The following is an 18,693-nucleotide window of genomic DNA, read 5'->3' on the forward strand; positions in this document are numbered from 1 at the left end:
TTTAGACATAACTATGCAGTCTTTTGGCTGTGAGAACTTTGTTACTACATTATGTATGATATTTAACTATCCTAATCACTGAAGGCAATACAATACCCATGGCTGCTCTTCATTTTCACTTATCCATTTATTGTCTCAACTTTTATATACTCTTTTCTGTATACATGTATATACATTATTTCTCAGAACTCAGTCTGAGTTCCTAGAATAAGACTGGGTATTGTAATTGAACATCTCTTCATGACAGCAGTTAATAAAATCTAAATCATAACAGTCAATGTTGTCATTACAGGACGCCAAGGCAAAGCATGTGCCCTTATTAAAAAACTGCACTTCTGGGTTCATTTTAATATCTAACATAAAAACAGTGAAAAGCAATTTAGAGGGAAATGCTAAAACTAGTTTTACTGTATTCAAGTACCATCATCTTTAAATTGTATTTCAGCAATGATCCCACATATTGAAGTAACAACACATGTGTATAATGTCTCTTAAATACTTTTATTAGTAAGACTTATGACAAGCTTTACAGCTATGCAAAGACAAACATAATGCAGAAGACACAAAATAAAAGTGTACAATACGTTTGCAAATTTTTTTTCTTGATAAAAATTACACTAAAGAATACCATGCCTATATTTGAAGATGAGAAAGGTATGGCTCTTCTAAATCAGTTTCCATGTCTGTCAAAATTTAGTTTCACTAACAAAATATATAACTTTACTAAGGTATTTTCTTAAAACTAACAAAATTTAAAGAAAATAATTCTTTGTTATCATTGGTTCTCTAGAAAAACTTACAATTTTTTGTTATAAAAATGTTTTTAGAATGGTTATTTATTCTTGAACAAATTTCTAACGGAGTCCTTCAAAATTATAGTATGCTCTGTTTCACAAGTCATGTATGCCAAATAATAATCGTTTTTCTGGTCATTTGCAAGGGTTCTTTAAACATGTCAAAATCATCTAAATATTTCAACTTTCATTGACTGCTATGTATAATGTTATGTCCTTGGTTAAAATCATGAATTGTTTAGGTTACAAATCAAATGACACTATTGTTCTTTTCATTTTTACATGATACACATTAATGTCTATTGAGTATAGTGTCCAGGTAACCTAAATTTTCAGCACATCTTTTTAAATGCGGGGCTGTTTCGAGATATAAAACACCAGACTATCTGTGCCATTTGAAGCAATGGGATGAACAGTTTTAGAATTCATAATCATTTATCAACCTTTTGAACAAAAATTTAAATCTTTACACATTTTTGTTTTATTTAGGGCTATTCCATTAAAAGGTATGTGGAAGGATAGAAGAGTAAGTTTAATTATTGAATGTGGGTCATTGGTCTTTTTTCAGTTAACATCTATTACCATTATGGAAAATTATCTAAAAAACGGTTTTGGTTGTAGGGATATTTTTAAAGTCCCTTCCTACCCTCCCACATACATTTTTAATGGAATAGCCCTTACATCCTAGTTGCTACATGTTCTCCCAATTCCATATATTCACGTTATTTTTCATAAATAAAAGTACTAAATACAATGCTAATAATACAGCTTCAAATGATAAATAAGCAGTTTTCTTCATGTCACATGATTTAGTTGGTCGAATAAATAATAAACAGTTAGCAACAATGCACCATCAACAACCACCAAAATATTGCACTAATATTGAATAGAAATAATCTATATAAATCATTGTTTTTCCGAAGATATAGAACACCAGTCTGTTAAATGTCCATTTATAATATACAGATCTCTGGTCACTGATTTACTGGGTAAAGTCTCTAATGCTCCCATCATAGCACCTACAATATAAACAGATAAATGAAAGATACAGACATTTATAAAGATGTTAACCCTTCTTGCAGGGATTCTGGAAAGTTCTCACTGATAAAATCCAAGATTCTGGATAAATCAACAGCCCAATTGAAATGTTCATTGCATTTAAAAAATACTTGCAACAACCTTTTGTAATGAGCTTGCAAGACAATATTTCAAACGAAACAACCCTAAAAAGCTTTCATATAGTTTCAATAATCAAGTCCCCTAGTTAATGCATTTATCAGATTTATTATACATCTTAATCTCATAGTTGCGCATTTAATATTAGTGACAAGACAATCAATCATGATTTCTCCTATAAAAGAATAATAGATCTACCAACTTCCACATTTATGGGGAATTACCCTTATGAGAGATGTTGACCTGCATGTAAATTCTTTCATTAAATATGCTGTATACTTTAAAGGGTCACTAGCTACGAGATGTATAAAAAATCTAAAGTATGATTTTATTTGTTCAATCATTAATGAAAGCAAAATAGTGAAATAATAATTTGCTTTTATCAGCTAAAATGGTTTAATTTTGTCAAATTAAGCTAACAAAAATAATTTAATTGATAATGAATTATTTACTTGCAAGTGAATAATCTTATCTTATTAAATCTGTATTCATGTGAACTCCAATATAGCCCCGTAGAAAGAGATAGAATAATGCATGCATTGTCTGTGTATGGTTATTTAAAGGAAAAGAATGTCAACATTGAAAGTGAAACAAAGGTAAATAATTTGATTAACTGATTCGATCCACAAAAAATCATTCTTTTATAGGTAAAAACAACAATAAACATAGATTTTTAAACAATAATACAAAGTTTCACAGATCTATAAAATCCAATTGCACAATTTGCTTAATCTATTTATATCCATGTTTATGTTTACATCGTTTATATGGTCATAGAAGGTAAACTTGATAGTTAATTAGATGGCGTCTTGGCTAAAATTCACACGAAACAAAGCTACATCTTATTGAGACCATGTCATGTAAATTGATTATATTATACTTTTGATAGTTTGGAAAATTGTTTTTTACATTGTTATAAATAAAATATGAGAATTTGAGTCAAATCCGTGAACATGAATTTGGCAGCTAGTGCCCCTTTAAAACATGCAGGGTTTGAAAATAGTTAAAATGACATTTTTGTCCTTTTTTCACAAATTGTAATGATAAACGCATGCAATAATTTCTGAATTTACAGTATCCAGGTTTTGCCTCTCAAAACATAACTCAACTTTTATTTCATATTGCCTGAATATGGATTAGCTAGACAAGCAAAAAAAAAAATATATATATATGGAGGCTATCACAAGTTAAACAATAAACATTTCTTTGCTATGATATAATTTTACCTCCAAGCCAAGCAGCATAGTTTTGTTTTGCAGGCATTTGATGAAATCTAAATTCTTTAATAGCTAGACTATCCTTGTACTTTGGTTTCTCTAACAAATCATAAAGTTCTGCTCTAAGTCTGTGATGAAAGCCAGCTAACATTGATGTGCCACCGATTATAACTATATTCTCTGATAATACTTTCCTCATATCTATGGGACACTGAAGGTAGGTACATGAAATAAAATAAATCTAATTATAGTTATCATAAAAATTCTTTGACTGTTCTATCTACTACTAATATATTCTGGTTATTGTAAACCTTATTGAATGTTATGACTTTCCACCTCATTTATTTTTTTTCGATAAATTAGGCCATTAATTTTCTCCTTTGAATTGTTTTACTTTTTTCGTTTCAGGATCTTTTATAGCTTTTTATGCCATATGAGTTTTGCTCATTCTTGGAGGATGTAGGGTGCCCTTGAGTTGTTAATGTCTACATCAATCAGTCACTGGTGGAAAGTTGTCTATTGGGAATCATACCACAACTTCTTATATTCATATTTATTGCCAACTCCAAAAAATATTGGTTTCTAATTTTTTTTTTACTTCTACCATAATATAATATATAAACTAATTTATAAATCTAAAACATTCGTACATTGCAGATATTCTTTCTTTTTACCATTGCTCCTCATTGTAGCACAAGTAATGAGTTTTCGGACAGGGAAATAACTTATATACAATATACAATTGTAATTTTACTAATTTCTGCTCACTGAATGATTTGATGTCCAATAATAATTACCTGTATGATGGCATCTAATATAAGTGTTGATACTGAGACTTCTTCATTATCTTGTTCAAACAAAACTTCACAACTGTGCTCTCTGTATATATATATATAAAAAAAAAAATATTGCAACATTTTTCATCAATGCTTTTGTTCAGTATGCAAATAGTGTCTGGTATGACGATAAATCATGATTTTCATTTAAAACATTATTCTAATTAAACTCCATGTGGTGAACCAACGCCTGTGTGAATCATTTCGTTAGAGTCCCTGAAGTGGATACCTTGGTATGCAGGGTTGTCAAATTATGCAAATAAATGCAACATTAAAATAATACTCAAATTGACAACAACACTTCGAATGGTCTGCAATTTTATTTGCTATGGTCTACATGTTTCGCCTGCAAGGCAGGCTTCATCAGGACAATTTTTATACAGATATTAATCCCTGAAGTACTCAAAGTGGTGCAATTTGACGTCGTCATGGTGAGAGAACAATCAAAAGTGAAAGTAGCAATACAGAGTTATAAATAGATAAGATAAATATAGAAAATTAAGAAAATTAAGAAAATTAAAGTTTGTTTACAATTGTAAACAAACTTTAATTTTCTTAATTTTCTTAATTTTCTACAACTTTAATTTTCTTAATTTTCTTAATTTTCTATATTTATCTTATCTATTTATAACTCTGTATTGCTACTTTCACTTTTGATTGTTCTCTCACCATGACGACGTCAAATTGCACCACTTTGAGTACTTCAGGGATTAATATCTGTATAAAAATTGTCCTGATGAAGCCTGCCTTGCAGGCGAAACATGTAGACCATAGCAAATAAAATTGCAGACCATTCGAAGTGTTGTTGTCAATTTGAGTATTATTCTAATTAAAGCAACTGTTTTGTGACCCTCATCTTATGGCAAAAGGTCAGCATTTCAAAGATGCACCTCAGTCCTGCAAACATGTACCTAAGGCCACACCAATCTGATTCCTTGTTCGATGGACCCGCCCGCACCTATTTTTTTCAAAACAGAATTTTTTATTTTTTTTTATTTTCCCGCTTTCCGCATCTGGAAATGTAATCATGTCCATTTCCCGCACCGTTTTTTTTTGTAAATATTATAAAAAGATATCAACTTTTGTTTTTAAAATCAGTCTAACCTGTATATAACGATTTTAAACATAAAAGCACCCCACCACACTTTGTAAATATCTGTGAGAATATTTGTTTCAGCATGAAACCTATTTATCTAAAGTGGGAGTGCTCCGATATAAATTTATAACGGCGGAAATACCTGTAAAGAACAAAAAATTGGTTACTTTCCCCCTTACTTATATTCCCTATCAAAAAATGTTCGTTGTTGGAATAAAGTACAAAGAACTTCTGAAGGATTTGCCTTCAACTGCAATTATATTGTATGCTGGCGAAACAAAACTATCCATAGCTGCTGCATGTTTATGCACCTGTCCTGATTGATTGAGGGGCCTGTCGTTCAGCAGTTATCGTTTGTTGATGTTCATTGGTATTTTCCCGTTTGGATATACATGATATATAAATTAGATCGTTGGTTTTCCTGTTCGAATTGTGTACGCTAATAATTTTGGGGTCCTTTATAGCCTGTTGTTTGGTCTGTATCAAAGCCCTTTGTAAAAGCCGTACTTTGACCTGTGTTTGTTATTATCAGGTTGAGAACAACCCTCCCTCAGCATGCTCAGACAAGGGGTCATTTTACTGATGTAGAAAAGAAAATAGAAATACCAAGGATTTGTATAGTTCTTCTATACAAAACCTTTGAAAACTTAGAATTTTGTACTCAAAAAGAGGAGAGTTCCATCATATTTTAAACAACTTTTTCTAAAAGAGGGGTCCACTTATTTTGAATAATATTAAACTGTTAAAGTAAATGTGTTAACATGGTTAAAGTCCAGGAATATTACAAAATTCTTGGACATGTTTTGACCATTTAATACCAGATAGATATATAGTTCTTTGAGAAAATATGAGCCCTTTTGTACAAACAAATATATACAAATGATATATATTATAACTTATATTGATCCCTCATAAAACATGTAAAAGGGATATTTATAACATTAAGGGGTTGTCCCCAAACTGATTATGACTTGGATGGAGAATTGTCTCATTGTCAGTCACTCATACATAGACCAGATTTAATTATTTCTTGGTGAACAGGGGAAAAATACTTCAGAAATTAAAGAAATGTCAAAGTACAAGTGATAAATCAAGCTTTAATATTGTCAACACCTACTATTTTATGTTTACAAAAAAAAATTATAATCGCTCGCCTTTACTTTTCAAGCTTCGCCTCAAAAATTTGCAAATTAAATATTTTTTTATTAAAATTTTGAAATCGCTCGCTCGCCCCAAATTTTGGAGTCCAAAAATCCGTAGAACAAGAAATTAAAGTGGCGTGGCCTAATTATATGATTGTTTGTTTTTGCTTCTTATAACTGGTTGCAGACAGACATGCCCCATGGACATGAATCCGTGTTCTTCCCAGGGCCTTTTATAATTAGCATCATGATAATATGATGCTATAATCTTGAATGTGGTGCTATCTGAAGTGGTTTTCTTATACTGTGAATTCATTTATTTTCGTGGGTATCAATTTTCGTGGATTGCTGAAAACTTGCATATTCGAGGATATTTTATTTCGTGGTTTTGCCAATCTCTGTATTCAAAGCCTATTGAAAAAGTGCTATTCGTTTAACATTTGAATTCGTGGTTCACCTGTCCCCACGAAACCCACGAAAATTGGTATCCAACGAATAATAATGAATCCACAGTAGATTGTGTTATGGATGTGATGCAAGGCTTCTAAAACGGTCATATAATTCGGACAATTGTATTATGTCCAGTAAAAGTCCGGCTGGGCAAAGCAAGAAATGGTCATCTACTTTTTACCGTAGTTTTTAGGTTTTCTAAAGAGACGGTTATTTTAACATAATTTGCGATCTTTTTGACCAAACCTTTTGCCTTTAACAGCCACACATTTCCAGTCATAAAAGTGACATGATGATTTTAAAAGTACATGTACTATCAAAACAACCCCTACTTTAATATCTTCTCATTTTAATCAAGGCTAATTAGTTGTCGAACAGCTGAAATTTACCTGTTCAGGTGACAGGTAAACTATTTTGAACCGGACATTGATTGGTCTATTCAAAGTTGTTTTCTTACATTTCAGCAGGTTTGCATCTAATTAATTTAGTCAAATTTTAAATGATCAGAATTACGTTCACAAATATGATTTTATGAAAAAAATAAAGGTGATAATGAAAAATCGTCAAAAGCATGTTGTTTGAAACAGAGACATGTCTCTGTCTGAACTAGAGTAGTACAAGTGCGCGCAGGTGTGCAATTTAATTATGAACCCTAATTTTTTTTTCCAAAAATGCTCTAATTGTCATTGATACCTTTATGTCACGTTTATTTCAAATATTTTTTAAAGAAATAACGTAGAAAGATGTGATGCTATACTTTTTAGAAACAAGATGGTATTTCAATTTCTCCTGTTAACCAAGATGCTAAATGAAATATCTGGGAAGAACACTGCATGCATGCATTGGTACACCTTTAATATTCTTGTATCTTTGTTCATTGGAGTTCAAAAGAGCACATGCAATCACAAATTAAATTTTTAAAAGCCATTGTTATAATTCAGAGACATATGGCTCCCAGTTACCTGAATATATGTTACACATGCAAATAGCTTTAGTAACTGACAGCCAGGAAAATACTATATAATTACCCAAATTACTAGAAATATGATATTTGACCCCTATAAAAAGAATATTCAACACAGTAGGAAAAGGTAACTACTATATAAATTTACCAGTAATATACAGTATATTGTTTTACCTTCATCCTAGAGATATAGAACATGAAGAATGAAGTAAATGAAACATACCTAATTTCTCCAGATATATGTAGAATTTTACCTCCGTCCAGAGGATATTCTACACTTGGAGGTGGAGTTGGTAACTGTAAAAGTTAATGAAAAATAATAATGTTAATAAGCAAAAATTAATCATTCATAATCTGATATTTCCAGAAACTATATCTTTATTGTAATACAAATACTTTTTATTTATGTAGATTGAAACCAAAAGTTAGCATAGAGCTTGACATTAATTTAGGCAAACAATAATCAATTTAGCAATCAATCTATGGAAGTAGTGTTTGAAATTATATCCTAGATGGTATAATGCATTTTGCAAGGTCACAAATATCAATAATACAAACACTATTTCCTATACCTTGTTTTGATTTACTGTGGATTCATTATTAATCATGGTTAATCACTTTTCATGTATTTTCTGGGTTCCAGTGAACCACAAATGTAAATGTTCAACACAATACACATTTAGTTTAAACAATATTTTATTTTTTCAGAACGTGCACAAAATATAATTATACAATATAAATACTAGGATTCGGAAACAATAAAAACTTTATATATAAATATAAATATTAAATAAATGTGAATACATATTTTCTATAGGCTTGTTTGCAGACTTTTGTAAAACCACAAAATCAAATATTCACTTACCGGTAAGTTTAGATTTTTCCTTAATCCACAAAAATTGGTACTCATGAAAAATCAGTAAATCCACAATACACTTGATATGAGGAGTGAATAATTATATAACAACAATATCTACCTGGTCTTTACTTTCTCCCTTCACAGTTACTTCATGTATCTCTTTGGCCCTTTTTAAATTTGTCACAAAACAGCAGCGAACTACAAAATACAGCAGTCATTTAAGAAACCTTATGTTAAATTAATGTATATTTCATAATTGTGTATAACTGCACCCTCTTTTCATCCCCAACCCCACCCCAATTGTTTGAAAAGTCTAGTTCACTGCAAAAAGCCTTTGATAGGAAACTTTTGAACTCTGATGTCCATAAATAACAAAGGCGGATCCCTGGGGGCCTGGGCCCCCCATTTGTGGGAAAAATTTGGTTGATAATATAGGGATGTCAGGTGCATAATGGTATATTTTATTACATGCATATGCATTTAAAACTAGAGGCTCTCAAGAGCCTGTGTCGCTCACCTTGGTCTATTGTGCATATTAAACAATGGACACAGATAAATTCATGACAAAATTGTGTTTTGGTGATGGTGATGTGTTTGTAGATCTTTCTATACTAAAAATTCTTGTTGCTACAAAAAACTCTATCTATAAAGAACTTGGCCCAGTAATAACAGTTGAAAATATTTTCTAAAAAATTTACAAAAAATTTATGTAAATTGTTAAAAATTGACTATAAAGGGCAATAACTCCTTAAGGGGTCAATTGACAATTTTGGTCATGTTTGACTTACTTGAAGATCTCATTTTGCTGAACATTATTGCTGTTTACAGTTTATCTCTATCTATAATAACATTCAAGATAATAACCAAAATTTCCTTAAAATTACTAATTGGGGGCAGCAACCCAACAACTGGTTGTCCGATTTGTCTGAAAATTTCAGGGCAGATAGATCTTGACCTAATTGACAATTTTACCCCATGTCAGATTTGCTCTAAATGCTTTAGTTTCAGAGATATAAGCCAAAATCTTCATTTCAACCCATGTACTGTTTTTAGCCATGGCAGCCATCTTGGTTGGTTGGCCGGGTCACGCCACACATTTTTTAAACTAGATACCCAAATGATGATTGTGGTCAAGCTTGGTTAAATTTGGCCTAGTAGTTTCAGAGGAGAAGATTTTTTTAAAAGAATACTAAAGTTTTTGAAAAATGGTTAAAAATTGACTATAAAGGGCAATAACTCCTTAAGGGGTCAACTGACAATTTTTGTGATGTTGACTTATTTGTAGATCTTACTTTGCTGAACATTATTGCTCTTTACAGTTTATCTCTATCTATAATAATATTCAAGATAATAACCAAAAACAGTAAAATTTCCTTAAAATTACCAATTTAGGGGCAGCAACCCAAACGGGTTGTCCGATTCATCTGAAAATTTCAGGGCAGATAGATCTTGACCTGATAAACAATTTTATCCCCTGTCAGATTTGCTCTAAATGCTTTGGTTTTTGAGTTATAAGCCAAAAACTGCATTTTACCCCTATGTTCTATTTTTAGCCATGGCGGCCATCTTGGTTGGTTGGCCGGGTCACCGGACACATTTTTTAAACTAGATACCCCAATGATGATAGTGGCCAAGTTTGGTTTAATTTGGCCCAGTAGTTTCAAAGGAGAAAATTTTTGTAAAAGTTAACGACGACGACGGATGCTGGACGCAAAGTGATGGGAAAAGCTCACTTGGCCCTTCGGGCCAGGTGAGCTAAAAAGGATTTGAGTTTTAGATTACACATACCATCCTCAACTATAGGCATTTCACACTGTTGTTTTTGTATGCAAGTGAAGATATACTGTGACTTCATTATTATTCGTTGAATAACAATTTTCGTGGGTTTCATGGATACAGCTGAACCACAAATATAAATGGTCAACGAATGACCCAAATGATGATTGTGGTCAAGCTTGGTTAAATTTGGCCTAGTAGTTTCAGAGGAGAAGATTTTTTTAAAAGAATACTAAAGTTTTTGAAAAATGGTTAAAAATTGACTATAAAGGGCAATAACTCCTTAAGGGGTCAACTGACAATTTTTGTGATGATGACTTATTTGTAGATCTTACTTTGCTGAACATTATTGCTCTTTACAGTTTATCTCTATCTATAATAATATTCAAGATAATAACCAAAAACAGTAAAATTTCCTTAAAATTACCAATTTAGGGGCAGCAACCCAAACGGGTTGTCCGATTCATCTGAAAATTTCAGGGCAGATAGATCTTGACCTGATAAACAATTTTATCCCCTGTCAGATTTGCTCTAAATGCTTTGGTTTTTGAGTTATAAGCCAAAAACTGCATTTTACCCCTATGTTCTATTTTTAGCCATGGCGGCCATCTTGGTTGGTTGGCCGGGTCACCGGACACATTTTTTAAACTAGATACCCCAATGATGATAGTGGCCAAGTTTGGTTTAATTTGGCCCAGTAGTTTCAGAGGAGAAAATTTTTGTAAAAGTTAACGACGACGACGGATGCTGGACGCAAAGTGATGGGAAAAGCTCACTTGGCCCTTCGGGCCAGGTGAGCTAAAAAGGATTTGAGTTTTAGATTACACATACCATCCTCAACTATAGGCATTTCACACTGTTGTTTTTGTATGCAAGTGAAGATATACTGTGACTTCATTATTATTCGTTGAATAACAATTTTCGTGGGTTTCATGGATACAGCTGAACCACAAATATAAATGGTCAACGAATGACAAATTTGATATAGGCTTGTATGCAGACTTTGGCAAAACCATGAAATCAAATATCCACGTGACGAAAATGCAAGTTTTTTCAATCTACGTAAATTGGTATCCATGAAAATAAATAAATCCACAGTAGTCATTATAACAACTTACCTTTGATGTCTTCCAAAAGTTCCTCAGTTAAACATTCTGTAAAAAAGACAACAGTTTAAAACAATTTAAAACCTGATTAGGTCACATACAAAAATCAGAGATACAAACTGTCTGTTTTTGACATCATGTTAAAATGATTAGTTTCTTTCCAAATTGATTACCACATAGTTGTGCAAATGTTCACATTTTTCACTCAAAGTTCATTGTAAATTCAGATATTTTGTGATGATTTCTTCATTGTTTAATATGCAGTTTCGTGCCAATAAGAAATTTCATTCAAAATTCTAATCTCGTTATTTAAATACATGATTTTCTGAAAACCAAACTATGTCTCTAATGAAAATACCGGTAAGTGTATTTTTTTTTACAAATATAAAGATTCAGTTCATGAAACCTTCTTTTCTTCAGAGAACAATTTCAACTAAGCATAATAGGTCAAAGATTTTCATTCTCAGAAGCTAATTTTACAAAAGATTCATCAATATTTCTGAAAACAGTATGTAAGGATGTGTGTCTCCAATAATATTGATACCCTGGGTTCTTTGTTTTAAAAATCTGGAGTATCAACCTCTTACAAAGAATTCCATTTCATCAGGTGTTTAGGGCTGTCTTGGACTTATGTGGTGAGGTGTAATATTTTGCTGTACATTGATAGCCTTACAGTGACCTTAGATGAAGAACAGCAACAAAAGTGCTATGCCTCTTCCTTTATCAAGTGCCTGTCATGAATATCCTACTTTTGATATTACAATCTTATTATTTTAGATTTTTGTTCTTACCTGGAACTTCTGAAACAGGTTTGTCTTCTCCATCTTCAGTTATTTTAGCAGTGTCCTTTAACAGATCTTCTATCTTCCTATAAACAATATCAATGTTTGTTAACAAGTATTATCTCTCATAAACATATATAAACATATATGAATACATGTACTGAAATACTGATATGCTTGCATTTTCTAGAGAAAAAGGTGATCTCAATATTTTTTAATTGCTACACATAAAGCTAGATCTTGATTTCATGTTATATTATCTTCAGAATTTACACGTTCTCATTTCTTCAAATTTATAATGGTCATTTTGCGGATATAAAACACAATGTTATGTGGTCACAAGTCTAGAATAAAATTTGTTTTAACAGGCTTGTTCAAGTTTGAATAATAATTTGTAAGCTATTTGATTATTTTACGTTTTGATTTTTCATTTCAATTGATCTTTTGGGTAAGTTTAACAAGAATGTGTCCATAGTACACAGATGCCCCACTCGCACTATCATTTTCTATGTTCAGTGGACCGTGAAATTGGGATAAAAACTCTAATTAGGCATTAAAATTAGAAAGATCATATCATAGGGAACATGTGTACTAATTTTAAGGTTGATTTTAAGGTCCCTCTACTATCGTAGGTGGGGCATAAAAATGCATCCCTGTTGCTTATTGCTATCTACTGGAACACATATGTATAAACCTTACCTATGTACTGCCTTGCCAGCTACAGGTATAGCTTGTAAAGCTTTGATAACTGGAATGCCTTCATAGACCTTTATACAAATTAAGGAAAGTCATTGGAATTCAGGTGAGTCAATGTAGTTCCTCTAAAACACTTCAAATATGAATATAGCCAAAGTCTTAACATATAGCTTGTATGGCTAAGAAATGTATTGCTAGAATTTGAAAGGGCCTTCTCTATTTCTATACAAGAATGCTAGGAATTAGTGCTACCTACATAGTTGCCTGCCAGGCTCTAGCAAATATTTTATAGTTTATACAGTGGATTCATTATTATTTGTGAATGACAATTTTCATTAAACAAATTTCAAGTTTACAACCAGATGCTTCGCAGGGCGCAGCTTTATACGACCGCAGAGGTCGAACCCTGAACGGTTGGGGCTAGTATGGACACAACATTCAAACTGGATACAGCTCTGAATTTGGATTGTGATTAAATAGTTGACACAGCATAGGTTTCTGACACAGAATGAATGTGGTCTAATGAACTTAAAATGTTTTTTTAGCTTTTGAGCTATTCAGTATGCTGTTGAATATTAATCCTTTGATATTTGAAGAAATTTTCTTTTTCATTTCTGAAATCTGAACTAAGAAAAATTGAACCCCACCAATTTTTTTCACCTCCCCCTTTCCCTTATTCCAACCAGGTGCTCCGCAGGGCGCAGCTTTATACGACCGCAGAGGTCGAACCCTGAACAGTTGGGGCAAGTATGGACAAAACATTCAAGCGTGATACAGCTCTGAATTTTGATTGTGATCAAATTTTTGACATTACATGTTTTTTTTTTACACAAAACAAATGTCAAGATTTTACAAATCAATTAAAGATTTCTTCTTCAAACTTTTTAAATCTAAAATTAAATAGTTGATCATGACACAGCATAGGTTTCTGACACAGAACGAATGTGGTCTAATGAACTTAATAGTTTTTTTTTGCCTTTGAGCAATTCACTATGCTGTTGAATATTAATCCTCTCAAAAAAATGTTTGAAGAAATTTTCTTTTTATTTATGAAATCTGAAATGAGAAAAATTTAAACCCCCCCCCCCTTTTTTTTCACATCCCTGTTTCCCTTTTTCCAAAACTGATATCAATTCAAATTTCTAATGGAGTTTGCAACAATAACTACTCTTTTAAATACATCATAAAATATTAAAATGTAAAATAAAGTGCTTGTTATCACTGAATGGTAAAGATTGGTTGGTAGTAAAAGTGAATATACATTGTTTATTGTATAAAACAATAAAAAAAACTTCATCAGCAACATTTTATATTGGCAAATTTCCAATGAAGTTATTTACATAAAGTTATTGGCAAATAAAAATAGAAAATGACATCATAGTCATGTCTGGCAAATGTCCAACATACATTATCTAAAAACATTTTAGATAAGATAAGGAAAAAAAGCTTCATCAGCAACATTTTATATTGGCAAATTTCCTATGAAGTCATTTACAAAAAGTTATTGGCAAATAAAAATAGAAAATGACATCATAGTCATGTCTGGCAAATTTCCAACATATATTATCAACTACTATTCTATACAAAGAAAGATAACTCCAATTGAAAATTAATTGCTATTGCACAATATTGTGCAATTAGATATTTCTTGCTATTGTGCAATACTGTGCAATTGAAAATTTCTTGCTATTGCACAATACTTGATATGGAATCCTGATTTGGACCAACTTGAAAACTGGGCCCATAATCAAAAATCAAAGTACATATTTAGATAAAGCATATCAAATAAGCCCAAGAATTTAATTTTTGTTAAAATCAAACTTAGTTTAATTTTGGACCCTTTGGACCTTAATGTAGACCAATTTGAAAACTGGACCAAAAATTAAGAATCTACATACACAGTTAGATTTGGCATATCAAAGAACCCATTTATTCAATTTTTGATGAAATCAAACAAAGTTTAATTTTGGACCCCCATTTGGACCAACTTGAAAACTAGGCCAATAATTAAAAATCTAAGTACATTTTTAAATCCAGCATATCAAAGAACCCCAAGGATTCAATTTTTGTTAAAACCCTTTGGACCTTAATGTAGACCAATTTCAAAACGGGACCAAAAATTAAGAATCTACATACATAGTTAGATTCGGCATATCAAAGAACCCCAATTATTCAATTTTTGATGAAATCACACAAAGTTCAATTTGGACCCTTTGGGCCCCTCATTCCTAAACTGTTAGGACCAAAACTCCCAAAATCAAACCCAACCTTCCTTTTATGGTCATAAACCTTGTGTTTAAATTTCATAGATTTCTATTTACTTATACTAAAGTTATGGTGCAAAAACCAAAAATAATGCTTATTTGGGCCCCTTTTTGGCCCCTAATTCATAAACTGTAGTGACCTCAACTCCAAAAATCAATCCCAACCTTCCTTTTGTGGTCATAAACCTTGTGTTTAAATTTCATTGATTTCTATTTACTTATACTAAAGTTATTGTGCGAAAACCAAGAATAATGCTTATTTGGGCCCTTTTTTGGCCCTTATTTCCTAAACTGTTGGAACCAAAACTCCCAAAATCAATCCCAACCTTCCTTTTGTGGTCATAAACCTTGTGTCAAAATTTCATAGATTTCTATTCACTTAAACTAAAGTTATAGTGCGAAAACCAAGAAAATGCTTATTTGGGCCCTTTTTGGCCCCTAATTCCTAAAATGTTGGGACCAAAACTCCCAAAATCAATCCCAACCTCCCTTTTGTGGTCATAAACCTTGTGTTAAAATTTCATTGATTTCTATTCACTTTTACTAAAGTTAGAGTGCGAAAACTAAAAGTATTCGGACGACGACGACGACGACGACGACGACGCAGACGCCAACGTGATAGCAATATACGACCAAAAAATTAAAATTTTTGCGGTCGTATAAAAATGATCTCAATTCAAATTTCTTATGGAGTTTTCAAAAATAACTACTCATTTAAATACATCATAAAATATAAAATGTCATACAATCATGATTTAAATTAATTTAACTACTATTCTGGACAAAGAAAGATAACTCCAATGCAACATTTTATATTGGCAAATTTCCAATGAAGTTCATTAACCTAAAGTTTTTGGCAAATTTCAAATGGAATTTATTAATAATAAAGTTTTTGGCAAATTTCCAATATACATAATTTAAGAGCAGTTTAGGTGAGATATTAAAATGAGTTTCAATTACAAACCTTACACTGCTTTTAAATTATGTTTTGCACTTAAGTAATTGTCCATTAACCTGGAAACCCATTTCCCCCCTTTTTTGCATCTTATTCCTTAACAGTTTAAGCCATAACTCCCAAAGTCAATACTTACCATCCCTTTGTGGTATTCCAATATCCAAAATCTAAATACATGGTTAGATTCATCATATCAAAGAACCCCAAGAATTCAATTTTTGTTAAAATCAAACTAAGTTTAATTTTGGACCCTTTGGACCTTAATGTAGACCAATTTGAAAACGGGACCAAAAATTAAGAATCTAAATACAGGGTTAGATTCGGCACATCATAGAACCCCAATTATTCAATTTTTGATGAAATCAAACAAAGTTTATTTCATTGATTTCTATTTATTTATACTAAAGTTATTGTGCGAAAACCAAGAATAATGCTTATTTGGGCCCTTTTTTGGCCCCTAATTCCTAAACAGTTTGGACCAAAACTCCCAAAATCAATCCCAACCTTTCTTTTGTGGTCATAAACCTTGTGTTAAAATTTCATAGATTTCTATTGACTTATACTAAAGTTACAGTGCGAAAACCAAAAGTATTCGGATGCCACCTCCAACGACGACGCCAACGTGATACCAATATACGACCAAAAAATTTTCGATTTTTGCGGTCGTATAAAAAATTGTAAATCACAAGTTAAACATACAAATGATAACCTTTGTAATATAATAAAAGAAATTAAGATGTCTACATGATTTTTTTTGACACGGTCTAAGGATACAGGTACAACAACTGTTTCTGAGTATCCAAGATCGATAACTAAACCAGTGTTGGTCCCCAAGGTCAACATAGACAACAGGTGACCAGCTCCAAACATAACAGATGACACCTGGAATATATTGAAATGACATGTTTATTATGATGACATACATGTATAACAGCTATAATGTCTTTAAAAATTACTCATTTTAATTTGCTTTAAAACACATAGATTTTAAATCTTTGAGAATCCTTAATATATCTATTGAAAGCAGTTCTTGAATATGATATGTACTAACCTCAAAATGTATAAAGAGAACTTTGGCTAGGGTTTCTCTCACTTGGGAAGGACATAGTATAGATTCACACACCACTAGTCTTCTGTCTTTAGCATTTACCAATAAACTCCTGAAAAGAGAACAATTTCTTCATAAAAGTTGTACCTACATCTATCAGCTTATTCATGATACAGTTTAATTGTCAGTGTTATCAAATACCTTTATTTAAAAGAAGTCTGTGGAGACATGGTTTTATTTTTTGTTTTTTCAGTTCATCCTAATATCTAGAAGGTCTGATAACAATCAAGGTTATACTATGTATCACATATGACTTCATATTGTTTTTCATATAAGTTTTGTTTTTGAGAATAATATCCTTTTAATAATTTGTTTAATTTCTTTATAAACTTACCTGAAAAATAATTGAAATAGAAAATTTTTGAGATTCTCATATAATTCTTCTGTACTGCTAAACTCCCATATTTTCACAATCTGTAACAGATATAAAGGAATGAATCTATGTTATTTGTTATTTACAATCTTGTTATTTGTTGGCATTAAATTGCACATATGTATTCATGCATTTCCATTACTTGGCAGTCAGGTTCACTCCCAGATGGAATTGGAGTGCCATTCAAGCAATTGAAGCCTCTGGAAATCATTGATTTGCACAATTTCACAGATAAATTCTTTTTTATCCCCTTCTGGTCCTCATTGGAAAAGTGGTCTACATGTCAGTAGTTTGTTTCCTCGATCACTAGCCTATCGTTACTGACTACTCTAGTTAGAAACCTGCTTGTAGCAATGTGTGTTCTACTTGGACCTTAATTGAGGAGGATTTTCTTTTACTGGCATTGAAATACAAGGTGAATCAGGTAAGATAAACAAAAATTGGGCCTAACAACAGGTAACAGTAGTTTCAAATACCTCTAACATTCATATACAGGTACCTCCATGTACCTCCGTAAGTTCTTAAACAGATAAAACATGAGTCATCAACATCAATTGGTATCAAGGTCAAGATACATGTAGAAGAAATCAAGTAGTAGGTAAGCAAAGTTTTAAACACTTTTGTACCACACCTATTTATGTCACATTTTAAGTGGAAACTTATTTATCCAATACAGCAATGTAATGAATTATTGTTAATCATTAAATTACAAAATGGAAAAATGTAATAACTTCAACTTCTCTACTGTAAGCATTATTTTTACACATTCAAAAATACATTTACATGATGTATATGTAACCGAGGGGCGTGGTTACGGGGTCATGATTTTATTTGTAAAATCATTAGAAAAACAATTAAACTATAACGGTCACCAATATCAGGAACTAGTTGTTGCAGTTCACAAAAATCCAACACATTCAAGTTATATAATTTAATTCCAAGCCAAAGTTCTAGTATAACATATACAAAGGATAACGTCAACACAATATGACTCCTACTGTATCTAATGGATCTTACTATTTTCTCTCGTTCTCAACTGAATTTTCAAAGTTTACAATAAGTATTTATACTTAATATTGAAAATAGACAATACTCAATT

At 31.6% G+C, this 18,693-nt stretch overlaps 1 protein-coding gene across 1 annotated transcript in view; it reads right to left on the reverse strand.

Annotated features, from left to right (window-relative positions):
* Positions 1 to 480: 480 nt before the first annotated feature.
* Positions 481 to 18,693, reverse strand: part of LOC143066784 (uncharacterized) — a 61,426-nt gene continuing 43,213 nt past the window's right edge. Inside the window, exons 15-25 of the mRNA XM_076239595.1 lie at positions 17,556 to 17,635; positions 17,165 to 17,273; positions 16,888 to 16,995; positions 12,898 to 12,965; positions 12,208 to 12,284; positions 11,429 to 11,464; positions 8,653 to 8,732; positions 7,899 to 7,972; positions 3,985 to 4,066; positions 3,197 to 3,398; positions 481 to 1,813 (exon numbers count right to left, since the gene is read on the reverse strand). Of these exons, the coding sequence (XP_076095710.1) occupies positions 1,701 to 1,813; positions 3,197 to 3,398; positions 3,985 to 4,066; positions 7,899 to 7,972; positions 8,653 to 8,732; positions 11,429 to 11,464; positions 12,208 to 12,284; positions 12,898 to 12,965; positions 16,888 to 16,995; positions 17,165 to 17,273; positions 17,556 to 17,635 (1,029 nt within the window). The 3' untranslated portion in view covers positions 481 to 1,700. The remainder of the gene's footprint in view (positions 1,814 to 3,196; positions 3,399 to 3,984; positions 4,067 to 7,898; positions 7,973 to 8,652; positions 8,733 to 11,428; positions 11,465 to 12,207; positions 12,285 to 12,897; positions 12,966 to 16,887; positions 16,996 to 17,164; positions 17,274 to 17,555; positions 17,636 to 18,693) is intronic.

Source organism: Mytilus galloprovincialis, chromosome 3, assembly GCF_965363235.1.
Source record: "Mytilus galloprovincialis chromosome 3, xbMytGall1.hap1.1, whole genome shotgun sequence".
In the NCBI taxonomy this organism is placed as follows: domain Eukaryota; kingdom Metazoa; phylum Mollusca; class Bivalvia; order Mytilida; family Mytilidae; genus Mytilus; species Mytilus galloprovincialis.